The following is a 27,151-nucleotide window of genomic DNA, read 5'->3' as shown; positions in this document are numbered from 1 at the left end:
TTTACTCACCAAATATCTGCCACATGCAATTCTAGCTGCCCAAGACTGAGCAAGGAGTAAAATACAGTTCCAGCTAACCCTTCAAATGAAATCCTACCTTTTCTGACACTCATCCATAGAAATGTTCTTTTCCTGAATGTAACTCATAATTCCTTTTAATTCACTATTTAAGCCACTTAAGCTCATACTTAGACACAATTCCAAAAATCGAAAGTCTGAACGATTGACCTGACAACAAGTCTTATTTGTCCCACTCAGTGTGAATGTTCATATTCCAACATGTTAAAAGCAATCTCCAAGTCAAATCTTTGTGGACATGCATATACTACAAGGTGCATGTCCCTCATCACCTTAAAAATTCTGTTTTAAATCTATATTCCAAAATATATCAAGCCATAGTATTTTTTTTTTTTTTGGTTTTTTTTTTTTTGGTTTTTCTCCGGTACCGGGAACCGAACTCACGACCTTGCGCATGCCAGGCAGATGCTTTTGCCGCTGAGCTAAATCCCCAGCCCCAGTATTTTTTAATTAAACAACAGAGAACCTATGTTCTACCCTCTCACCTCCACCCCAAAGCAGAGCGGTATTACCTAGAAAGATACTAGGCCAACTGAGTATCAAAACCAGCCTCTTTTGGGTTTTGTTTCTATGGTAGCTTGCATAGAGGAGGTAGAGGGAAAATAGCTACAGCTACACTGACCTGGCGTGAAACTAACTGGGCAGTACAGCTCTCTCATGTGTGCATGCGCTCTTCCTGTATGTAGTCTGTATATGGCCGTATGTACACATATATGTATCTCTATATCATAGATGTACCTATAGATCTACAGAATCACTATTTCTAGTCAAGTGTTAGAATTGCGAAATTAGCTTTGCCTTTTTCCCTGTCACTTTCCAAATTCAATGGATATATATGACTACATATATACATTTCATATATATGTACATTGACATATCTGAATATATTTAGATATATCCATATTCATATGACCAAAATGAAAATCACAATTCTAAACTGAAAGTCAAAATATCCAAGAATATCCAAGTGATTGTAACATTTTCAGGATGTAAAAACAGGTTATCAGCAATGCACATCATTAATAAAATACTTTCTGATTTTTCACAAAAATGTGAAAAATATTTCTTATTGAGGTGTTTATAGGCCTAAATGTTTTTTTCTTTTTCTAAATGAGGCGGTTCTGATGGGTAGTAAAGGTCAGCTGCTCTGCATCTCAGTAAGGAGCAGCTGATAACAGCTATCCCCAGGTATGGTGGATAAGCAGAAATCAAATGTGCCTTACTTCCTACTTCCTAGCTCCTCCAATCTGCCACAGAGCTGTCATCAGGTAAAACCCGTGTCCTCCATGAGGAGAGGGTCAGAGAGTTTCAGCAGCAGCAGCTCTGCCCATTTGTTTGCTTCTCAGAGCCCAAATGTTATCAACAGAGCCAGAGTCCATCCGGCTCCAGAGGACACTAGCACAGAACTCCTGAGCTCTGATGGGCACCCACAGGACCATGAAGGTGGGCTGGAGACTTGAGAGAGGGGAAGATACTCCAAGGCAGCAGGGGGAACCTAATATGTGTGCCACAGTGCATGACGGAAAGCTCTAAAAGGTACACTACTGCTCTAGGCCAATAAGGAACTACTGTAAGAGTTAGATGCAAAAGGAAAATAAGATTTAAGAGGTGGAATGTGAATTCACTTAAACAACAGAAGTGGAGGCAGACACTGGAGGGTCTGTGCACTAGTCTGTGTTCTGCTCCTGTAACAGCATACCTCAGACTGAGTAACTGATAATGAACAGAAATTTATTTGGCTTACAGTTCTACAAGCTGGAAAACCCAAGATCCAAGAGATTCATCTGGTGAGAGGCTTCTTGCTGTCTTCCCATGGTGGAAAAGGAAGACAAAACCCATCCTTTTACCAGGAGCTTATTCCTGCAATAACAAACCCACTCTCTTGGTAGCAGCATCAATCCATGCATGACAGCAGAGCCTTCATGACCTAATCGGCTCTCAACCTCCTTGTATTGAGGATTAAATTTCCAACACAGACCTTTGGGAGACACATCCAAACCACAGAAGGCTGCAACTGGCAAATAAATGCAGTGAATAAACAAACAGAAAGTGGCTCTTAGAGTAAATAAAGTAGAAAAGTATTTAAAAAACTAAAGGTAAGAAGGAGAAAATAAAAATGAAAGGAAGAAGAAATTAGAAATTAATGATAGCAGACCAGAAGGTATGTAAAATGTAATTTCCTGTTAATTTCCAAACAAAATACTGAATACTTACTACATTTTAGGCACTGAAAGAGAACAAGGTGAAAATATAGCATAAAATTCAAGACAGAATTAAATTTGAGAGAGCTGCTTGAGACCAACAGGATCATAAACTCTTTTTTGCTTTGCTTTTCTTTCTGCATTTGGGAGCAGGATCTATAGCTGATAACTCTGTACTCTCTAATAATATTCTAAAAGTTCCTCAACATAAAGGATATAACTGACAAAGGAATGGAATAAATTAATAAATGGAATTAATAATGGATTCATAATCTAATGATTAACTAGCAAAGGGAATACGGAAAGAAAAAAAACAGAGAGAAAAGGTCTCTCAAATATATGTATCATAAATATATAAATTTAGTATATATAAATAGTATATGAACAAGAGCTCAAAGTGATCACACTTTTGATGGTAACAGTTTACTCCAAAAGATTCTGCACCTGTATGTTTCCACAGAACTGATCACATTCCATGGTCTAGAAACTACATTTGCTCAGCTCTCATCTAGTAACCTGCAGCGCACCTCAATGGAACAAGGTACTTCATATCTGTGGAGTGACTGAATCGTTCATTTGCACTTGTGTGTGTTGACAACAGGGTAGAAGGTCATTCATGCTCATGTTCACATTCACAGGATTTACATCAAAAGTCTGAAACACTTCATTTTAATGAGGCAAGTGTGGATAAATATATGCATGTGCAAGCACAAATACAAATATAGGGTTATATATCTCTCTAGCACTGCAAAGACAAATTCCCCTGAGTTGTATAATGAAAAAACATTTTATGCATATGTAAATACTAATCACTATTTAAAGTATCTCCTAATTATAATTGTGTATTTTACATATGATTATAAATATTAGCTAATGTTGAACGACTCTTAAAAAGAGAAAAGCACAACAAATGTAAAAACTTGTAAGGAAATCCCTAGGAACATGCTAAGAATGATGTGCTATAAAAGGTAACTCATAGAAAAGCAATGAAGAAACTCAAAGATACTGGATATTGTTTGTGGTCATAGGTGGATTAGAAAACTGTGATAATGTGTTCCCTATATATATTTATAACTAACCCTCAACAAACACTATTTTTAAATGCCTATGTCAATATAAACACTTTCTGGGCCACTTGCCACACTGGGTTACATAAAAATAAACACACACACAAAGATACCCTCCCAAAATATTCTGCAATTCTTAATATTTTAAGGTTCTGCTAAAAATATGTATTTATATTAAGTTGATTTTAAATGCAAACAGAACCATGTATGATTTGTCCTGTTCTATCCAAGACACACATTCTTCACATTCACTAACATAAATTTCAGGTACTGTAGTGTTACAGTGTAGATCTCAAAAGTCCCCAAATCGGGGCTGGGGATTTAGCTCAGCGGCAAAGCGCCTGCCTGGCAAGCACAAGGTCGTGAGTTCGGTTCCCGGTACCGGAGAAAAACCAAAAACCAAAAAAAAAAAAAAAAGTCCCCAAATCTTTTGTGTGTTGACTAGATGGATCATGGTCACACTATATTCATCAGTGGATTAATTCACTGAGGAATCCATAGTAGAAAGTGCTCCTATGAGGTGGACCCTGCTGCAAGAGCAGGAAGAGATGGTCACGGGGTGTGAACTGGCATGGTTCATCTCCCTCCCACGCTCCTCTTCTGGGCACTCTGCTTCCTGGGCACCACAATGTGAGCAGTTTTCTTCCACCAGACCCTTTGTTTCTGCCCTGGAGACAGCCACCTACGGACCGAACCCTCTAAAACCTGTGAGCCAAAATAAGCCTGTCTTCCTTGAAGTTATGTGTGTCAGGTATTTCAACACCACAGAAGAAAGTGACTAAGATATTGTATTTACTTACCTTAGCCCTAAGAATGAATTATATTTCATACAGTGCATTAAATGCTGCAAAGAGCAGGATAAGAGGCAATTAATAAGCACAGAGGTCAAAGATTACCTATAGCTATTTAAAGATGAAAAGCTCAAAATAGTACCCAGTAATATTTTATCCTTTCTAGACTTGGTACCTTTACTTTTTAAAAAGCATATTCTACAAATAAATTTCTTAAGGTTGTTAGATAGGAATTATTACAAGTCTAAGTTACGAACATCCTAGAAACATCTAACTCTACCACCTACTGGAAGCTGCTCAAGCTATGCCTCAGCTTCTTCCTTTGAATAATGGAGTTAATGATGGAACAGGATTGTTTTGAAAATTAGAGATAATGTTTGTAAACTATAAGCATGGGCCACACATACAATTAATTCAAGCAATCATTAAAAGCTTTAACTGTAGCATAAATTTCAAAACAGCTATGCACAACACATGTAAGTCCCTCTAACCAAGGCATGTAAGTCTACAATCCACTTTCATAAAATAAATCATGCACTAGGAAGACAGCCAACATTTATTGACTAAGAATGACTCATGGAAAATATAAAGCTGCTACCCACCAATAACATTTGCAATTTCTTCCCCTGGATGATAATTATTTGAGCAGCAGGCAGAAAAACATTACAGACAGCTACTATCTGCCAAGAGCATATCTGCCTTTTCCCTTCTATGGAGTTCTTGAGTTCCTTTGCACATCGGCTTTCACAGACTCTGCTTGTGCAAGCCATCTGTACTGAGGACCAGCCTCCACACCTGCAGGCACTTCTCTCACAATCTCATTCACATGGCCAAACAGAACAGAGACAACCGGAGAAAAGAGAACGCTTGGCACCTGGGGATGGCTGTGTCCACAAGGCTGGCTACCACATCCACTTCTGCTTCCCACAGGAGCAAAAGATGGAAGAAACACAAGGCAAGTGTCAGTTCCAGGTTTGAGCCAGTGTTTTGGGAAGTACTAGTAATTCAGACTCTAAAGACACAGGTAGGTTTGGCTACATCTCATCCTCTCAAATCCAAACCCCAAACACAGTAGGTGGTTGGTTTATGAGCTACAACCTTCATCAAAATGGACCGTAGATGACATGTGACTGGCTTCACTTCTGGTTCACAGCTAACACAGGAGAAACGCTGCACCCCAGACCAGACTACAACACACAACTGGCAAAACCCCTAGGAAAAGTGTCTTGACAGGGGCCAGAGGAAAGCTACAAAGGAACGCGAAGCGTCCTCATTCATCAGGACCCCTTGGGGGCCAAACACTCCAGGAGGTCTTATACTGACCTGTCCCAGGATCTCAGTGGGACCAGTTATGACTCATACCAAGCGCCTTCCATTTGTCACAATACGAGCCTTGGCAAAGGGCTTATCTCACAGAGAGTGTGGTCCCTTTGGGCAGAACTCAGCTTCTCTGTCATCAACAGGTTGCATCAACTCTTCCTCTGCCCCCATCCCTCGTGGCTATCAGGGACTAATCAGGCCCACAACCTCCTAAACGAGTATATGACAAACAGCTTAATTAAAGAGAGACAATGGATATGATTTTGAGAGAGTCCAGGAAAGTCAGAACTCTCTCAGGAGTAAAGACAAAGAGCTCCATCAGACAGCCTGAATTTATTTGGTTTTCAAATAAAGGAAAGGGATACTGAGGCAAGGCAGGAACTGAGCAGGACCTTGGGAAGTTAGTTTAAAGACTTCTCCAAGCAGTAAATTTTGCCAATTAAGAGAACTATTGTATGTCTAGCTTGACATTTACAGCAGGAGCCAAACGGCTGGAGCTGCAATCTTTATCTTATAAACTGGAGTCAGAGCCAGGTGTCCTCAGCTGTGGCCCTGTCTTGCCCTTTGAGGTGTCACAGCATCACAGGCCACTACAGGTTTCCACTGGGACCAGTGGAATGGAGAGGTTCACTTACTGCATACCCACTGCCACTCTCCAAGCAAGTCCGATAGGCCTGGGACAGACTCCTAAGTAAATACAGAAAGCCAAGTGATTAATTTTAAATCCTGCTCCGAGACACTTTGTAGTGATCTCCATCAGTGGCCAAAGTCAACTTGACTAGTATGAACCAGAATCCCAGTCTTAGCACTGCCAGTTTCTCGGTGACTCGTGGCAGGCTTACCCTAACTTGTTTCTAGCCTTAGATCCACCTATACAACCAAGCCTAGTGAGTAATATATATTTGCATGACTGTCTACTGAGTTTTCTGGAGACTGCAACAGAGCAAGTAAAACATTCGAACAGAAAGTGCTACAAATTAGGATTTGAAATCTTGTCCAATACAGATTCCACACTGACATATCTGCTACCGAGACCTTGTAAGGTGCTGCAGAGATTCTCAGGCAAGCAGCCAATCTTTCACTGGCTGCTGGTACATCTTCAGGGGTCTAGGAGGGAGTCAGTACGGAAATAAGGCAGGTATAACTTAATCTAAATGTAGGTGAGCACATCCAGCAAGTGATACTGAAATTTTCCCTCATCTACTGTCTATGGCTCCCATGTTCTTTAGAAATTTTCCTCTTTCAACACCTTCAGGAGATGAGCCGGTAGAGCCTCCATCTCTCCTCAATCATTGTGGCTAAGAGCAAAGTACTGAATCTTAGACCTGAGTGGTCCTCTGTGGCCTTCTCGCTCTGAGATCTCTACAAGTAAATCTCAGGTCTTCTCATCAGCTGCTCATGTGAATGGGAATAAGAAGTTGCTATTGCTCTTAGAAGGCTCTTGTGAGAAAAATAACTCATTAAAACGCGAAGTACAACCGAGCTATAGTCATTTATCCTCTTGACTTCCCAACCACTTCTTGACTTCAGGAAGAAGGTGGATACTTGGCTCTCCTTCTACCCAAACCCTCTTGAGCCTCTGACACAGATGACTTCTTCCTCTCAGTCCCTGGCCTCCTGTCGCCTGCTTCTCCCCCTGTCCCGTGGCTGCTCTCTCTGTTCTTTTTCCTCTCATCCTCTCAACGCCCAGATTCAGAGATGTTGTCCTTCACTTCCTTCTCTCCTCCCACTACCATCCACCCAAACGGCTGTTCTGGCCCCTCAGACTTCACCTCCATGAAAATGGTGTCCATTGGTCTCGCCTCCTGCCTTCGGCCTCTTTCCCACAGATGTATCACAGGTACACTGAGTTCAGAAAACGTGAGACCCGTCTATCCTCCTCCCAAACATCGTCCCATTGTAAACTCTGTCTTGCCTGCAGGCATCAACTACGTTGGTGGGAAGTTCCGTCAGTTCTTCCTTCTCCCTGTCCCTTTCTTCCGATCTCCAAAAATTCACCAGATTCTGTTCAGCTCCCAAATACCTCTTCCTACTGAGACCTTCTTTTAAATGCTCCAACTTCATTTTTAATATTTAACTGATACGTGAAGATATTAAAGTTGTGTATATTTACAGGGCACCATGTGACACTTCAATATACATCTACATTATGTCATGTTTACAGCAGGTTTGACACATTTATTATTTCCTTAAAGTGAAAACATTCAAAATCTTTTGTCCTTTTATCTGTAGTTACTCTGTTGTGCAACAGCACACAAAAACTTCTGACCCCTAACTACACCTTAGCATTTACCCACCTGTCACCCTTTCTCTACCTCTTCCTCCCCCTACTCTTCTCAGCCTCCATAACCACCACTGTGCTCTCAATTTCTGTAACACATTCAACTATTTTTGATTCCATACATGAGTGAGAGTATGCTGCACTTGTCTTTCTACACCTGGTCATTTCACTTAGCCTAGTGAACTCCAGTTCCATCCAGGTGGTCACAAATGACAGGGTTTTTCTCTTTTTTATAGCTGTGTAATACTCCTTGTATGTACAGATATAATTTCTTCATCAGTCAGAGGATTAGGTTGTTTCTACTCTTTTTTAAGCTACTGTGAGTAGTGCAGCAATGAACATGGGATGGCAGAGATCTCTTATACCTACTGATTTCATTTCCTTTGGGTACATACCCAAGAGTGGGACTGTTGGGTCATATGGTAATCCTACTTTCCAGTTCAGGAACCTCCACACTGTCCAAACACTAATACAACTCCATCATCTCCTATCTGAATTATTTCTAAAATCCAAGCATCTATCTGCCTTCCATCTTCCCCCACTTCACCAGTCTCTGCCCTCTCAGAGATCACAACACACTGATATTCAAACCTGTCAGTAGCTCACCCGCCCTACAGAACTGAGGCCAACCATGCAGCACCGCACCTGGGACCTGTCACACACTGGACTCTGCTGCTCACAGAACATCTTGCATAAACCACCCATCCTCTTCCACCAATGCCCCGGGACAGCGCCGACACCTTCTGTTCCAATGTCTCCCTCTAGAGAGAAAAACTAGGTCTACTGACAACTTCGCAAAATAGAGATTATACCTCTCCCCAGACCAGAAGGTGCACTGTTAGAAAATATGAGTGTGCTAAGTTCAGAGTTTTACCCCTATAACATATCCTACATCACCAGGTATCAGCTGGACACCCTACAGTGGCCTTGGGAACTTAGGCTCACAGAACCTGCACAAAATACAATACTCTAGGTACTGAGAGTAATACATCACCTTGAGCCTCTGAGCCAGGAGTCTTGGGTCACCTACCAGTCTCCATTAAGCTGTGCAAGAAAATTTGTTCACACAGAAGCAGCACAAGTGCCTTAAAATTAGGTAGAAGCTAATTTTTAAGAACTGTGACCACACCGTCACCATTTTTCCTCCAATAGCTTTCCTGTGGCAAATACTGAAATGAGAAAGTACTGACTCAAGTCCATCAAGCATACGTGGCCAGGAAGAGAGGAAAGTAAAAAAGTAAGCTGGAGCCGGGCATGGTGGCGCACCCCTGTAATCCCAGCACTCGGGAGGCTGAGGCAGGAGGATTGTTGAGAGTTCGAGGCCAGCCTGGGCTACAAAGTGAGCTCAAGGTCAGCCTGAACTGCATAATGAGACCCTGTCTCAAAAACACCAAAAAAAAAAAAAAAAAAAAGTAAGCTGGAGTGGATGGAGCAGCTCAGTAAAAGTAAATTTATCTTCAAACTCATCACTGATTCAGTTCAAGTTTAACTAGGAGCAAAATTTTACTAATATAAACAGGAACAAGATGCAGACTCAAGGCAAAAGTCGGCTGTCACTGTTTTTACAAGACGCCTTTTATCCCTCTGCTACAGAGATGAGAACATTACAAAAGGCCTGACAGTGTCTCGCTGCTGCCACCTGCCTCTCCACCTCAGATGAGCCACAGCATCAGGTACTGAGCCAAAGCCAGCCAATCTCATTTCTGCCCCTGGGACAGGGTCTTGCTATGTCCTCCAGGCTGGCGTTCCACAGTATTCTGCCTGGGCATCTTCCTTTTTCTGTTCTCTGGTCATTTCATTGCTCAAGATGTTTTGCTGCTCAAACATGCACAAGACACAGAAATAATTTAACAGTCAAACCAATTAATGTCACTGCTTGTGACAAAAGCCACGTAAAGTTACTAAAGTGAACACAGGTGATTTACTTCCCTATGCTAACTGCTGTTAGCATGGGGGAGGAGGTGTTAGTCCCTCTAGTACTCCCAGATCCTTGAATCAATAATAGGACCACTTAATTATAATTGACCTCAATTATTAGATTTACCTCTAAATGAGCAACTTCTGTTTACTGAGCACTCAACATGTGTCACGTCTCAAACGGTCTCTTTTCATTCCCACGATCCTCTGATAGAATAACTACCACTATCTCATTTCACAGATGATAAAATGAAGACATGAAGAGGTGAAGCAACTAACGACCTGGTCACAAAGTTAACAGATGGGGAACTGAAATTCCAACCCAGAGTCACTTTTGAATTCATGCTGTTCAGCATTATGCTGAGAATGTAGAGAACACTGAGACCAAACATCAGGAACGCCATCAGCACTTAATGGACACACAGTATCTCGTCTGCTTATCCTATAGCAAGAGCATTCCGAATGTTTCCTGTCTAAAAACACCAACATTACTTGAAAATACAGCATGATCATTCTGTTCATCGTAACCATCGTCCAACCCAAACAGACCCCAAAGCAAGTTGATTTATATAATGACTACACAAAGTCCTACTAATTTTCTTCACTCCTACCACATGGATGTGTTAACGGAGGTAAACATGAACAAAAACACAAGTAATAGAGTAAAGGTTGGAGACTTGAGAGCTGAAAAAAGTCACTGAACAAGAAGATACTAATGGTGACAATCAAACTCTACACCACACAAGCAAGGGCTTCAAACACACCATCATATGTGGAGTATTTTCTCCTGTTAATTTGGAGGCTAATAACTTTTCAAAGTTTTCTTAAAAGTAGTAAGAGTGCTAATTGGAAAAAATGAATATTCAGTCTTGACTTGCCCGGACTTTGTGTTTCAATTTTGCATTTGCATTTCGCAGACACCACCAAACTTTCCAGCTCCCTCCCACGTGAGACTGCCCTGCTTTCCCTCCCACACTCACCTCACACCCATTCGGATGAAAGAACAGACAGCAAATGAGAGACTCCAATGTGCTTGCTGTAAATTTCCAGAAAACCGCTGTTCTTTTTTTTTCTGCATTTTGCACCAAATCTGCCCTTGGCAATTGAAGATTAATGTGTAATCATGATAAAACATGTTGCAAGATCACTTTGGATCTCTCCCTTTTCACACCCCTTGAAGATTAATGCTGAAATTATAAATTATCAACTCCTACCAGAACCCATTTTGAAAGCCCAGGCCATCATAAAAGTGCTCTGCAAGCAGACCAATCTTCAACTCATCTTCAGAAAGATTCCCCCCAACTCCAAAACAGTGCAAAGGCAGAGAAACTCAAACTCACTTTTACATGTGACACATCAAGAACTGTCACATCTTCTTTGTAGCTTCCTACTTCCATCCCATGAATTCACAGCTTGGTACAATGCTGAATATGATTAACTGACAGCTTGCCTAGACCAACATTTTAATGCAATACTCTAGAAAATTAAAGTGATTATTCAAATTATGCACATATGGAAGATTTTTAAAAGAAACTTCATAAACAAAAGTAGCCTACGAATTTAGTTTTAAATCATAATGACTATTTAAAAAATAGCAACTAAAAGATTCTTTTGCTTATTTTAAAGTGCATATAGCTGAAGACTAGGTGTCATGCAGGTCCACAAAAAGGCAATGTACTGGGTGGGCATGGTTCCTTTTTAGAAAGGGGAGATATTTATTCAAGGAAATGACGTAGTTAAACTGCAAGCTATGAAGCCATGAGACCCTTTCATATGTAACATGATAATCTTTCCATGTCTAATATATCACCCATAACTCAGAAAGATGCTGACATAAATTCATGAGTTCATAAATTTGTAACAGGATGCAAACAAATCCTACACATACTATGTGAAAGCACTAATTCCAACCACACAAAGAATAATAATCTTATAAGTTATTATATTTGCCAAATTGCCAGTGGGATATTTTACTCAAATTTCTGAATGCCCAAGCAAAAAGCAATAGCTTATTGAGGGCTCACTATGTGTGCAGGGTACTTACTGATCATACTTTTCAGTATGTATATAAGGGATTAAGTAAGACATGTTCTCCATTCCAAGTAAATACTGAAGTTCACAAACAAAATACTGTCAAAAATACAATTAACAATACCAAGCAGTATAACTGCTAAATGTAAAATGTACATATTTCAGGATAAAGAGAATACAATGGAGGCTGGATGGAGGAATGGAAGGCAAGCTTTTAAATGTACACTATTTACAAAGACTAGCTCTTTTAATCTTCACAAACCTAGACGCTGGGTAGATAAACAGTATACATGAATTTGCTATTTCCTTTTTTTAAAAAAGCAGCTAGGGGCTTCAAGGGTTAAGGATCACTTCACAAGCATTCATTCTGGAGCTTTAACCTGAAAATGGATTGTCCAAAGGCAAAGGAAAGCCTTCACCAGTGATCCAAGAATCTCTCTTCCTCTCCCACTCCCGCCCTGCGTCTTCTCTCATCTTGCTGAATACCTCAGCTCCCAGATATATCCTATTCCTTCACACATCTCTACCATGGTCCTCATTCTTTCCTCTGCCCAAATCTTTTCCTTCAAAAACTCCACCTTTGTGAATCTGGGCAATTCCTCTTTTTGTGTGTAATTCAGCTTAAGAGTTGAGTCCTTTCTTTTGTTTCTGGACTCACACTTAAGAGTTTGCCTTCAGTCTTGGAGAAGACATTGAACTTGGACTTTTGAGCAACACTTAAACAGTTCAGACCGGAACTCTTCAGCGTGTACTGACTACATTTTGAACCATGAGATGGGATCTGAATCTTGCGGGGAGGGAGGGGCAGACAGTTATAGTTTGATCTTACATGTTCCCTCAAGTTCATGTAGTGGAGCCTTGGTTCTCAGGGACGTGGTCAGACTTCTAAGAGGTGGCACCTTAAGATACTGGGAGTATGCTCTTGAAGGAGACTGTGGGCACCAGCCTCCTCCTTGCCGTTGACCTTAAGAGAAGAGGTGTGGTCCACACTACATTCCTACCATGACATCTTGCTTCACCACAGGCACAAAGCCAACCAGGCTAACCAATCATGGCTTGAAATCTCCAAAATTACCATCCAAAATAAACCTTTTCTCTTTATTAGGGGGAGGGGGGTTGGGGAGGAGCCATGAGTCAGAATGTTTCTCAAGTCCAGGAGGGACAAAGGAAAACCCTGAGTCTGCACACATCTTCTCCCAGAGATGCAGACAGAGCAATGGGCAACAGCACGAGGGCATGGTGGTTGCACAATAACGCTCACTGTCAGCAAGGTTAAGGCAATGGAGCAAATGATGGCGCATCTTCCCACAAGAGGGACTTTTAAGATCACTGCCAGGCAGCAGACATGAGGTGTAACACTGAGAAGGAAGGACGGACAGGAAGAGATGTGCAAACAAGAGCTGCAGGAACACTACTGAATTGGCCCAGGACTCCCCACAAAGCATTTCCACTTGGCTTCCGATACACAAAAGCATGGCCCCTTTTAGCCATGCTATTTCTTCTTTCAACCTCATATTTAGGTCAGAAGTTCCACTATACATCCACATGTCCTCTCTTGTAACACCAAAAGCTACATCCATCGAACCAGGGTCTGCATATCCCACTCTAAGGAAATCTCCCACAGTTTCTTTTCTCCCTTAAAAGCAGGAGATCAGAAAACGCCTATCTCCGTGCGACTATTCTATTTTTACTGGACTCTTCACTGTCCATAGCAATGCCCAGCTATGATCCTGGTATATGCCCTAAGCGCTGGACCAGTTTCTTTGTTATCCTTTGTTTCCCAAACTACAACTTGAAGGTGAAATTCCTTACAGATCTCTGATCTTCTTATTTGCAACCAAATGCTACATAGGCACGGGACTGCTCAGCAAAACCGTGACTGCATGCATGCAGTCTGCCCCACTGCCAAATCTACTGTCCACAGTCTGTTCTTACGCCACCAAACCCTCAGCCAAATTCTGTGCGCCCCACGTGGCTACCTTACAAATTTCCAGACTAACCTTTTTCAGTCTTTAATTCTGCTCTCTACCATCTTCTAGTATTTATCCAGTTACTTCTCAATTAAGTGCAAATCCCTGAGTAACCGCATTTACTGTTTCGTTGTGCTTCCCTTCCAATAAAATCTGGTTTATCTCAGTCACATCTGATCTTCACATCTCTGCTGAGGTTCCTCTAAATGCCACGACATACATTTCTGTCCTTTAAATCTAAAGAGGCCTAGAGGTAAACACACTCTGCAATTAACACTGAGTCTTTTCCAATCCATCAGTGTGCACTCAGATTCTCTCAATTCAAGCAAACTTGTAACATTTCAGTTTTATCAATTTGGATATTTCCTAATAAATATCCAAGCTTACATGTTGCTTACAAATCTCTATCCTGTCTACCATTACTGGATGATGGATTATATGGAACCAACCTTTAACCCGTATCCCCAAGGCCTAGAGCAAGGCTATGTATACCCTGTGATTGCTCAATAAATATTGGTTAACTGACGGGCTGCAGATTAGAACAAGGGCTAAACTATGATAAGTCATCTGTTACTGAGGAAAGGAAAAGAACATTGGGCTATTTTCTTCAGAACTTTCCATTTTGCTAGGTTAGACTGAGATATTTTTAAAAAGAGGAAAGATCACCATACAGCAGGACACTATCAATATAAAGATAATGAATTATATATCCAATTTCTCCAAGAAGTAAGCAATGTTCCCATTAGGACAGTGGTTTTTAAACTTTCCTACTAGATATTAGGATTACATGGGGACTGGTATTAAAAAAAAAAAAAAAAAAAAAAAAAAAACCATTTCCTACATAGTTCACACCCTCTAGCATTTAAATCAGACTGGGGATGACAGCCCAGCATCACTATTTTTAAAAGTCCCAGGTGACCTTTAAATGTGCAGACCTTTTAATGTGCAACAGAGTTTGGGAAGACTTATTTCGTGAAGTCCTTCGGCTTGGTACACACCACCACAATTTCCTGCTGGTACAGGTGATACCAACTGTATTCCTAACAAACACTTGCTTAATGAAGGATCAGAGGATCTGACTCCCACATATGCTATAACTTCATGAGCAAACAACTCTGTGTAAATGAATGAATGCTTTGATCCTGATATGATGGCAACACTGAATTCTTGCTCTTCTCAAAATTAGAATAATCACTCAATCGTCTCACCCAGATGACTATACAAATCATGTGTGTTACAGGTTTGGATACATTAGCATTTCATTATAGTAAAGTGTTATCTTTTCTTAAGGTACTGAGACCTACTGTAAATTTTAGGCAACTGCCTGAGGATTTAACTATTTCAATGATGGCAGGAGTAAGGTGGATAATTTTTTGAACATCAAATGTCACAGCTGGGATAACTGTACTGCTGATGTCTGATGGCACATTGAAAGGAACAGTTAATGCTTAAAATTTTTATATTTTGACCAATTTTGCATGCTTGTATCTGGTAATCTGAGCAACTGATTTGAAGACAACAATATGCAATGGAACAACCATTGGTGAATTCCTACCGTCTTATCTAGTGAAACTCTATTAACTCTAATGTTTTATTTAATAATTATTTTTTATTCTTTTTCATGGTTTGAACAATCTTCCATTCATACATCTGGCAATCTGAGCAACGTAGTGGAAGATAACAATATGTAACACAATCACCACTGTTCATTCCTATCATTTTGTTTTGAAACCCTGTATCACTTTTAATGTTCTTGCTTTGTTTTGTTTATGTCTGTGATGTTGGCATGCTGCTGTTGTTTTTTCTTTTTACTACTCTCTTTAAAATAGAAAAAAAAAAAAAAAGGCATGCTAAGAAAAAGGTAAGCAAAAAAATTCACTTTACTGTTTTAATCAAAACATATAAAATGGTAGTTTTCAGACAATGACAGTCAGTTTTAAATAACTCTCCAATAACATCTTACTAAATATCGCTGGCCATTTGGCACATAGGCTCAGGAAGTGCCTGGCAGTCATTAATGTGCTACTCACCAACTACTTCCAACTCTCACCCTGGGAAGCTATGACATTTTCCAGGCTTGCCGTAGGTTGTACTTTGTAGGCCTTTTGAGGTTGAGTGGGACCATGAGGCTGTTTATGGCCAAATGGGAGGAAACAGTACTCACTTCCATGTCAGAGCGTTCACTTGCTGTTCTGAAGTTCACCAGACCTGTCACCCTCTGGCAAGGCAGCCAGGAACTTTGAACTTGGCTGCTCCAGAAGCTCAGGCATCTGAGTGATGAGCAAAGCCCCCACTAACACCGGATGAGTACAAAGTTATGTCTTATGTTTTAAACCATGGGGATCTGCAGTTTCTTATTACAGGAACATACACTAGCTTTATGCTGACAGAAAAAAGGCAGCACCACCTCTAGCATAACAGAAGAACAAGAGCAAAAAGAGCTAATTTGAGGGAAATCATTAATAGCAATATATCTTGAAGGAACTTCCAAATATAAGACAAAAACTTCAGACTACAATATTCCTCATCCTTTTTAATCACATGATCCGACTGTTGACTCTTAAACTATTTCTAGTCTATTACTTCACTAAAAGCAAAACGTTTCAATAATCTTTGGACCTTTGGGAATGAAAGACTTAAGAAACTACAATTTTTTTTCTCCTTTTTAAATGGGAAATTCTATCATAAAATGCATACCTTCACTCAAAAACAAACTATAGTAACACACATGCAGATTCCAATATATTCAATTCAATGGATACAACACTCCATAAAACTATACATCCCAATCAGAAAGTCTTCAGGTAGATCTTTATCTGATCAGACAGAATCAAGTATTATAAAATATACCCTTTGAGGGAAGAATTAATCGAAATTAAGCATGTAGATGATACAGTTAAAGATCTAAGGACCTCAGGGAAAAAAAAATAAACCTGAGTGCAGAGCGAGAAATATTAATGGTAACTTTTGAAATTTCTGCAGCACTAAGAAAATGAGCAGATTTGTCAGTTCAACTTCAGCATAGGGCCGAATGAATGAAAATCTGATGCCAGTCTTAATCACTGCTGGAAGAATATGGAGGAGAAGGCTTTTCGTGACTTGAATTGTTATTGACAGGTGAATCCTCAAATCATAAAGAGCTCATAACCATCTATTACCCAGCACTCTACTTTCACAGGTTGCTGTCTGGCTTTCTAACAAAGACCTTGTTTCGATGGAAAATGTGAATGAAATGCTTCATCTCACACCAAGTCATCCAAAATAGGAGGAGAATATACAGTACACAATAGTTAATTAAATATTCACTTTACCCATATGTCACAGGGTCTTTAAACAAAGGAAACTACTACTCCCACAAACAGCTTCTTTCACAATGTTCATGATCTGGGTTCTCCAAAGTCAGACTAAAGGGCTCAGAATACAATAGCCCTGTTTTGTTCTTAGGAACAAAGAAAAATCTCTTGGGCTTTTAGTCAGGAAAGGATTAACTTTCCTTAAACTTAAAATGACCCAAATATTTATCAGCATGTGAACACATAAACAATACGGTACATCCATATAATAGAACTTATATGTCCATATAATGGAATATTACCCAGCAATAAAAACAAGTGACCTAAGATTTCACCCAGGAAGAAGAATCCTAAAACCACTATGCCAAATAAACCCAAAGTTAAGACAATAAAACTGCAGGATTCTATTAAAATGAAATGTCGTGATTTTTTTTTTGGGAAGCAGAACTATCCTGATAAAAAGTAGCTAAGAGTATGCCAAATATCAGAGCAAGCATGGGAAGTGACTGCCAAGAAAGGAATTTGGCGGGAGGAGGAATCATGTATCTTCTATGATTGTAGCAGCAATAGTTACACAACTGTATACATTTCTCAAAAATCAATGATTTGTACAGATTAAATTAACTGTATACAAGTTATACATCAATAAATCTGTGGTGTCTTGTTTCTTTCTTTCACAGTGCGTTCCCCTGAGCTATACCCGAAGTCCTACAGATGAGTGTAACAGAGGCCCAACATAACAAAGGAGGATGAAAAACATCCTCAAGGTACTTGAACCAAAAGCAGTTAAAATCGTTTGTCCAACGTTGATGATTCTTCCTGTCATTTTTATGAGCTGTGTCCCCCTGGAATTCATACACTGAAGCCTGAACCCCAGTACTTGAGATAGGGCCTTTGAAGAGGTGACTGCATGAAAATGAGGACATCAGAGCCCTAATCAAATATGACTTGATTTCTTTTAAAAGGAAATTTAAATCCATGCAATATACAACAGGAACATGCAAATACACAGAAAAAGCCGCGTGAGTACACAGCCAGAAGGTGCCCGTCTGCACAATAGGGAGCAAGGCCTCTGAAGAAACCATGTCTGCTGACACTTTGATCTTGGACTTCCAGCCACTAGAACTATAATAAATAGCTAAGCCTCTCGTCCAGCCAGTAGTGTTTGATATGGCAGATCTAGAAGCAAATGCAATTCTCATTTCAATACTGACTATATGGTTTAATACAAAGGAGAATGAATAAATTTCTCCCACATTTGCATGAGGAAAAAGGACAATCTCACAATGTCATATGAGGAAACAGACTGTGATACCTAGAATGAGCATTTTGCATTAACACATTTCCTGCTACAACACTTAACCACACAATGAGGATTTTAAGTGGACTTTTAGATTTTACATACTTATATCCTTTCATAAATAAAATTATTTATTCACATTACCTCGCGTTTCAACTGCACTGATGCATTTTTTCAGAATCGTGAATCCCATTGTATCCAACTGTGCACCTAAAAGAAAGAGTTACAAAACATTAAGGGCACAAATGCTCAACATATCTGCCTTCCTTAAAAACAGAGAAAAATAATTTAACTGAATCCAATTTGGAATCATCTACTTAAAAAACAAAAATCTAAGGGCCATGTATTTCCTGGGTAAAGGATGGAAGTACAGTTGTTATAATTGAAAATAATTTAGTTGATGCAATTTCTTTTAAACAGTTGAAAAGAAAGTGACATAAATCTCTTAAGAGAAGCTATCTGGAAATAAGATGTGTTTTGCCAAAAATTCTAACACTAGCTCAATTAATGAAACTGCATATATAAATGAAGGCTCTTAAATTGCATGAGTGTCTAAGAATATAAACGTTTAACACAAGAGAGAAATGTTTTAGAAAAGCTTTAAAAAAAAACATTTGGGCAATGAGATTTAATTAAAATTTTGATATTTTATACCATGCTCCAAGTTTTTAAAATAATATTTATTTTCATATTAGATGAAAAACAGATGATTCATGTGGCAGATCTAATCTTTTTGAAGATACAATTCCATATTTTTCCCAAGCAAGACGCTTGCCTGTGAATAGAGTGACATATTTGTTCGTATCCTAATGAAAGCCAATGCTTGGTTCAATTAAATTAAGAAAAGCAGCGCCCTCAGTCACAGCATTTAGAACCCAGGGAAGTTAACCCTAAATCTTGGGTTTTTAAAGGGGGAGCAGAAACAATATCTCAGTCTGAACTTTACATGTAATCTGTCATGCTGGGCCTGAGGAGAGTTTTACTCGTGGAAATGAGGTGGTGGCTTACTCTTGAAGAATCCACTCTTCACAAAAGTTTTACAAAACACAAGTGTTTCTATCTGCTTAGCAAAAATATCCTCCAACCCTAAAAAGGGCGTGTTTCAACTTTTCTATAATGAAAAAGAAAAGAAAACAGCAAGAAGCAGAGAATGCGGAAGAGTAGGGAAAAGAGAATAGGAAAAAAAAGGAAATGGAGGAGGAGGAAAGAGGAAAAGCACAAAGCAGAGGACAGAAAAGGAAGAGGGGAGGGGGCTGAGCAGGTGCTTCGTGGATGTGCCGCCTTCTGAGATGCCCTATCCACTGCCAGGCGAGAGAAGATGTCATTTATTCAGCACGGGCACACGTGATCACAATTACTTCGGGGTCACACATTACATAATGCAGTGTTTCCAAACTGTGCTATCTGATTATGTAACCTTAAGTCCTCTGAACATATTAAAACATAACTTCATTCAGTCCCTAAACTGATCACATCTTTATCTCAGTATTAGTCCACTGTACAGCGCTAAGCACTATTTCATTTTCCTCTAAGTATATATGACACACATGAAGATCCTTGCCCTACAATATGTAAATATATTTCACTATTTGTTGTTGTTTTCTTTTTTTTCCGGTACCGGGAATTGAACTCATGACCTTGCACTTGCCAGGCAGGCGCTGTGCCGCTGAGCTAAATCCCCAGCCCTGTTGTTGTTTTCTAAAGTGTCTCTGCAATACTATTTGTAAAAACTCATACCCAGATACAGTAAAGAGAATGGGTACCGGGTTTGAATGGAATGCAAAAGTTGCCAAAATCTAAACGGAATCACTTGTGTCAATTCAAACTCAGAATAGTAAAGAAAGCCACAAGGTTATGAAAAAAAGATTTTTCCACATGATGGCCTAAGAATAACTATTGCAGACAACTTTGTCAAAATCACAAGCTTCCAAATGGACCATAGCAAACTTCTACCAAAAAAAAAAAAACAAAAACAGAATAAAAAGTACTTCTTCAAGGACATCAGCCCAACAGCTAACTGCTCCACCTCAGGTCTAAGCCACTCATTAATCACTGTGGCAAAAGAATATTGTTTCACAACACCTGATGTAATCTTCATTTTTACCTTTAAAGTGTTCTTTACCTCAACATCTTTGAATACATCTATAGTTTACTATGACATGCATATTGTATCACAGTGCTCTGCTATTCCCAAGTAAGTATCATTGTTCTTTGGAAAATCTGATTTTTTTTTATTTAGATTGACAAAGGATAGGGTAAGGAAGGTTGGGAAGAGAATTGTGCAACTCAACCAGGAACTGCAAGATCATACCCTAAATTTTACATGATGTGTGGGTGAAAGAATAAACAGCAAAGTGAACTCCAGAGAAAAATCACATATAAAAGCTCACAAATAAGAAAGATTAAGGAAGGCTACAGCAGCTAGGAGGACTCTAAGAAAGTCTCCAGTGGATGAGACAGAATACATACGGCAGTCAGAGGACGCACTCCAATAGGGTACAGAGTGTGTGCCCCAAGCAACACTCTGGTATCCGTAACAAACACAAAGCAACACATGAAACAGTAAACCAAACAATCATTCTATAAATTAGCACTTACTTCCTTCTGGCCTTGGGATGATGGCTCTGTTAAAACTGTGGAACAGCTAGTGAGAGAGAAAAAGAAAAGGAAAAAATGGTAATTTTAACAAAGCAGTAAAAATGACCCAAATAGGTAGTCCACATAGGGCCATACAAAACAGTTTGTAGAAACTTCCTACTGGTTAATATGGTATAATAAGAAATGTATTTGGTCTTTGTCACTGTTTTGTGGTACAAAGTTCTAAAACTCTTGAGATGGCCAGAACAGAAATATCTTTTGTTACGTACAAGGATCCTCCTTCTATGGCACCTGAGTTTATACTAACAAAGTGACTCAGAATTAGGACAGGGACAGACAGCCTCAAGATGGGGCTGGACATTTGGCCATGCTGGTCTCTCTGGGGGCCCTGCAGGTTAAGCTCTGTAATATTCCTAACAAGGGGCTATGAAGAGCTTCACTGGGCGGGGGGTGCCCCCTAGAGGGCGGGAGAGCCCTCTGACCCATTCTAGCTGATCAGGGAGCCCAAGAAGCAGTCAAGGGTCTCCCCCAGCACAGCCTGTCAAGGGGGACTGTGGAGACCCAGACTTCTGACCCGCATCTGAGCACCTTGGGGGATTCTGCTGCTAACTCCAGGCAGAAGGGTCGGAATTGAGTTGAACTGTAAGACTCAGACCTGGTGTCAGAGAACGAGGGAGGGCAGGAAAAAGCCCACACAATCTGGTGTCCTGAGTGAGCTCACACAAAAATCCTAGGGCCATCCCAGCACTACACATCACTATGAGCCCACATGTAAAGAAAAATAACAAAACCTCTGAGTTGAATTCTCTCTCACAGAGGTATGTCAAAGAAGCAAAATATGATGAAGGGATTATGGTCATTAAGGAATTTGCTGAATGTATCTAAATTTGAAATGTTTCGCCTTACAGTTATCAGATGACAAGCTGCTGTTGTCTGATCTATAAAATGAGGCTTCTGTTTTCATTATTATTCCTAACACCTGGTATTTACTTAAGACAGACACCCCTGCCCATCATTTAAATAAGTATGTCTGCAATATCAAGGCGGCAATTCGGAGCAGCCTCTAAAAATTCTGCCGGCTCATTATTTACAAGCATATAGCACCTGCAAAAAAATGCCCTAGCTCATGGCTCCCCATATAAGGGCAGCGCCTCACCCCGCCGTCCTGTGCTTCACCAAAGTGCTCACTGTGAGCACGAACTAATGCTGTTTTTAGCATATCTCGTTAGGTCTGCACTGAGCTCTCTCACTGTACCATTCAGGACACCCCATCCCACTTTTGGCAGTCACACCCTTTCCTTTCTTCCCAAACCCTTCAGAAATGTCAAGTGCTTGTAAACCTGCCTGATACCCACTCTGGCAGTTTACTGGGAGTCACTGCCCTTGATGCAGACTTTGTTTTAATCGGTTCTGTGGTCTTTTCAATAATTTTCCTCACTGAACCCGATTCATTTCATGATCTGCTAAATTCTCAACTCCCAAAAGCCACAACTCCATAGAAACTGAACAAAGTGGCAACAGGATGAATTCAGATGCCCTCCGACCTGTATCTCTAATTTATTTCTCAAAGCAATACAACAGCTAGGCATGGAGGTGCATGTCTGTCATGCCAGTTCTCTAAGAGGCTGAGGCATGAGGATTAGCAATTCAGGCCCTAACTGGGCATCTTGGCAAGGCTCAGTCTCAAAGTAGAAAATACAGAAGGGGGCTGGGGGTGTAATGCACTGCAAAGCCCCTGGGTTCGAGAGAAACGAGAAATAAAAACAAATGATATGCCAGTCAGGTGTGTGCTGCTGCCCCAAGCCAAATTACTGAACTGCTGAATACACAATTCCAATATGAGTTCAAATATCCGTTGCAGCAGGGAACATGTGTCAAATACTATAAACCAAAAATAACCCAGAAACGAACACAAGCCAGCTCTACAGGATCTGAAGTAAGACTCCGCGGCCGAGGATGCTTACAGCCTCTCTTCCACCCAGTGCTTCTAGCCACTGCCTCCGCTCCTCCTCCGAGAACGCCTGCATGGTCAGGGACACGCCGGGCCTGGAAGACACAGCGCAGAGCACGTCAGCAAATTGCAAGGCTTCCTCTTCCCCTTGCAAGTATTTTTCTGTTGATTAAGCTTTCTCTTTTTTAAATGTGTAACTGTGGTAAAATATGTGTAATTAATATGTATGATCTTAGCCATGTCTACACGCACAGTACAGTGGTATAAAGTAATTCACACTGGCATGCAAGCACCCCACACCAGCTCCATGACACAGTAACTCCTCGAGCCCCATCGCCTCAGCCCGTGGAGATCATCACCCTACTCTCTCCCCTCACTGAACTGGACAGAGGAAATGGAAAGCATAAAAGCATTTGCCTTTGTGACTGGCTCATTCTACTTAGTATAATTTATTTGAAATCTATCCATGATGGAGCATGAATCAGAACTTTCCTCCTTTTGAAAGCTTGCTAATAGTCCACTGTATACATATGTATCACATTTTTTGCGCCCATTCATACATGTGTGACACTTCAGTTGCTCTTACATTTTGGCTACTGAGAACAATGCTGTTATGAACATGGATGTAAGGACGCCTACTCAACTCCCTACTTTCCATTCTGCCCAGCATTATGACCAGCAGTGGAATTTCTGGACCATTATCACGCATCTATATAAATACACAGCCAAAGAAGCAGAACAAAAGATGCTGCCCAGCATGTGTCACCAGGGAAGTACAAAGTAACAAGACAGGTAAGAAAGGCCGAAACCCAAGTACTGAAAACACTAAATGTTTATGAGGGTGTGGAACCACAAGAATTCTTATTCATAAAGACAGCTTGGTGATTTCTCAAAAAAAGCAGGAGTACCAGACAGCCATGTACCAATGTTTGGTGGTATAGTATTTACGCAAAGTTGTTGGAATACCCATGTTCACACAAAAATATGTACAAGAACATTTCTAGCAGCTTTTTTCATAACTGCCAATACTTGGAAGTTACCCAGCAGTCTTTTAGTAGACAAATGGACTGATAAATACTGCTACATCCAATAGACCATTATCCAGCATTAAAAAGAAAAGAGAATATCAAGGACACGGAGGGACCTTCAGGGTGTAAGTAAGACTCAGTGAAAGAAGGCAGTGTGAAATGGCTACATGCTGTAAGATTTCAAATCTAAGACAATTCTGGAAAGAGCAGATCTACAGACACAAGAAAAAAATAGTGGTTGCCAGAGATCAGATGGGAAAAGACGAAGAGGCAGTGAAAACACTCTGCATATTAAGATGAAAACATGTCATTAATACATTTGTCCAAACCTACAGAATGTACAACCCCCTGAGTGAACTCTAATATAAACCACTGACTTTGGGGAATTGTGACATGTTCATGCAGGCTCACAGATTAAACCTGCAATGGATCATCTTGAGGGGGAGGGCTGATACAGGAGAAGCTACGCATGTGTTGGGACAGGCGGCATATAGGAAATCTCTGTACCATCCTCTTAATCTTGATGTGAATCCAAAACTGCTCTTTTTAAAAAATCAAGTTTCAAAAGCTTTATCTTAAATGCAGAGTCTCCTAAAAAACACACATTTGAGACACAAAGATCAGTCTCACTGCTACTCCCATAAACCAAAAGAGAAGGGCACAGTGAAAAGCTAGAAGGCACCATAGGCCAGAGACACAGGACTCTGGTGGCCAGGCTAGGGGTCTGGTTTATTCTAAACATCACTCAAGGTGTTTAGTAGGGGAATAACAACCAGTTATTAAACTATGTTTTCTCTCTCTCCCCCCCCACATCAATAACTAATAAAGGGATTCACTGGAAATCAGAAATAATATAGCCAATAAAGATGTAATAAAGTGAAACTCACAAATTCAGGTAACAGGCCAAAAATAAAGCCCTTATTCTAAAGCCCACTGTGCTCTCCCCAAGGATTTATCACTGATGCTCTAAGTAGACATCAGATATTCTTAACCAAGCTGCACATGCAGCAGAACATAAAGATGAAGAATGACTAATTCTGGTCACTTGGAACATAAGAAGCAATGAATGACAGTATTTAAGGAAGTATGAACTAGAATTCTGGATACCGTGATGGGAGGGAGCATTTCCCACAATTCAGATTAAGCAGCCACATGACAGTGCAAGTCCAACGTGGCACAAAACATTCGCACTGCTCTAATCCTCGCCTGTAAGCACAGTGACTCCAACCTGAGCCACTTCACCCTTAGGAGGACACAACAGAGAGGCATTTCCTTCACCGACACCTACCTCTACAATGTGAGTATGGGGAAGATAAAACATCATACACTCAAAACATGTTTGAATCATCTTAAATCTCTTGTTTTTATTTTAATAATCAACTGCTAAGAAATCATTAAGCAAAAATAAGACATTAGGAAATACTGGCAACAGTTCAAAGTGAAGTATTACATAGTAGTGTCTGAAGTACTTCAGACTCGGTGGGGGGGTGACTTTTGCAGTTGAACATCGCTAATCTGAAAATGTAAAATCTAATACACTACCAGGGGTTGAGGGTGTACCTCAGTAGCTGCGCAGAAGATGCTTTGCATCCAGGAAGCCCTGGGTTCAATAACCAGTACCACAAAAAATGACCAAGAAATACGACAAAATCCAAAACTTTTTAAGCCCTGACAGGCTGCATGCAGGATTTCAGATTTCACATTATTTCAGATGAAGGATGCCCCATCTATAAAAGCATCTCTCTGGTAAACTACATTATAAGATTTCCATAGTCTTCTAACAAGGAAAGACATGCAGTGGACCTAGAAGACCACAAGGCAAATATAGGATTGGTAGAAAACAACATCTTACAACAAAGTGTTAAATTGGTCACACTGAAATAAAGAAGCCGCTGCACCTCCATGCCAAAGCTAAGTGAGCAACATTACTGACTCCATCGGAGCTGGAATGAGAACCGAGAAGGTTTGAAGTTGAGATTCCTAGAGCCAATACCACCGCTGCGCATTACACTGGCACAGCTGAGAACACTGCCATTCACTCCTTCATCTAACTTCCATTTCAAACAAGTACTATCGAGTGCCTACTAGGTGCCAGAAGCAGGATTAACCTCAAAAACATCTGTCATACAAAGTGATCCAAAACTGACTCTCGATTAATGCAAAGGCAATGATATAAACTTCTTAAAGGGAAACATGAAGCAGATAAGAGACCAAGCTGCCAATTAGTCTTTCTTTACTTAAAACCATAAATAATGTGTACAGAGGAGAAGGCTGGAGTTGAAACCAGCAGAAGGAAACATGATAAATTTTTCTTCTGAAATGAGCACTTCAGCCTCTTTTCATGAAAACAAAACAAAACAAAAAATAGTGCCGGGGATACAGCTCAGAGGCAAAGCGCCTGCCTGCAAGTGCAAGCTCATGAGTTCAATTCCTGGCAGAAAAAAAACACCTGTACTACAGTTCAGGCACTAGGTTAGGCCCTAGCCTGAGAAGAAGAATAAGGAGCTATGATCTTTATTCTACACTTTACTCTTATCTATTCATTAACTTTAAAATGCATTTTATAGTTCACTAAAAGCATGAACAAAACACATTTTTCTTGTATTTTACTTGAAAGGCCACTGAGCTTTGAAATTCAGAAAATATCCAAAAGGATAAAAAGAAAGAGAGACGTTCACAACTATGAGACATTAACGTAAATGGAAGAGTTGCTAAATAAAAGATAAGCAGCAGCAATGGAAACTTAGCACAGCAGCAGGAATATGCCAGTGCTTGTCTAAGAGAAACGCTGAAAGGGGACAGGAAAAACCAAAACTGCATGTGACACACTCACACTCAATTTTATTAAGAAAAGGGAAAAGTGCCAACGTTAAACAAAAGACCTTTAAAGGTTACAGAAATGATAACAGTTGCAATCAATTTCCCATAAGAGTTTCTAGAAAAAAATGAAGTACAAATCTATAAATTACACATTTTCCAGAGATTTTAAATGTATGTTGCTTAATTTCACTATGGGTGAAATCTTTATGACAACTTTTCTTCTGTCCACCAAAGAGTTGTTTCAAATTGAGCAAACACGCCATAACACAGGTGGAAGTGGGATTATGTATTCCACTAAAAGTGAATTCAAACAATGGCTGACTGACGCTTTGATTACAATGGAGAAAATTATGAAAGATCCTCATCTACACCTGTAATGGTTGATACAATGTGTCAACTTGAGAAGTTTAGAAGCACTTAACAGGGGGGTCAGGGTCCTCACTTTGTAAATATCTGAGCCTGTCCAACAGGAGGGCACAGAGATAGAGTGAGTGCTACACCCACC

The 27,151-nt window shown here is 40.2% G+C and overlaps 1 protein-coding gene across 1 annotated transcript in view; it reads right to left on the bottom strand.

The window, feature by feature from the left end:
* Arhgap10 (Rho GTPase activating protein 10) overlaps positions 1 to 27,151 on the bottom strand; it is a 295,503-nt gene that overhangs the window by 115,955 nt on the left and 152,397 nt on the right. The window contains exons 13-15 of the mRNA XM_013522864.1: positions 22,812 to 22,893; positions 20,848 to 20,893; positions 18,394 to 18,459 (exon numbers count right to left, since the gene is read on the bottom strand). Of these exons, the coding sequence (XP_013378318.1) occupies positions 18,394 to 18,459; positions 20,848 to 20,893; positions 22,812 to 22,893 (194 nt within the window). The remainder of the gene's footprint in view (positions 1 to 18,393; positions 18,460 to 20,847; positions 20,894 to 22,811; positions 22,894 to 27,151) is intronic.

This window comes from Chinchilla lanigera, unplaced genomic scaffold (assembly GCF_000276665.1).
Source record: "Chinchilla lanigera isolate Chin_1 unplaced genomic scaffold, ChiLan1.0 scaffold00070, whole genome shotgun sequence".
Classification (NCBI taxonomy): domain Eukaryota; kingdom Metazoa; phylum Chordata; class Mammalia; order Rodentia; family Chinchillidae; genus Chinchilla; species Chinchilla lanigera.
This window is presented reverse-complemented; position numbering and strand designations above follow the sequence as displayed.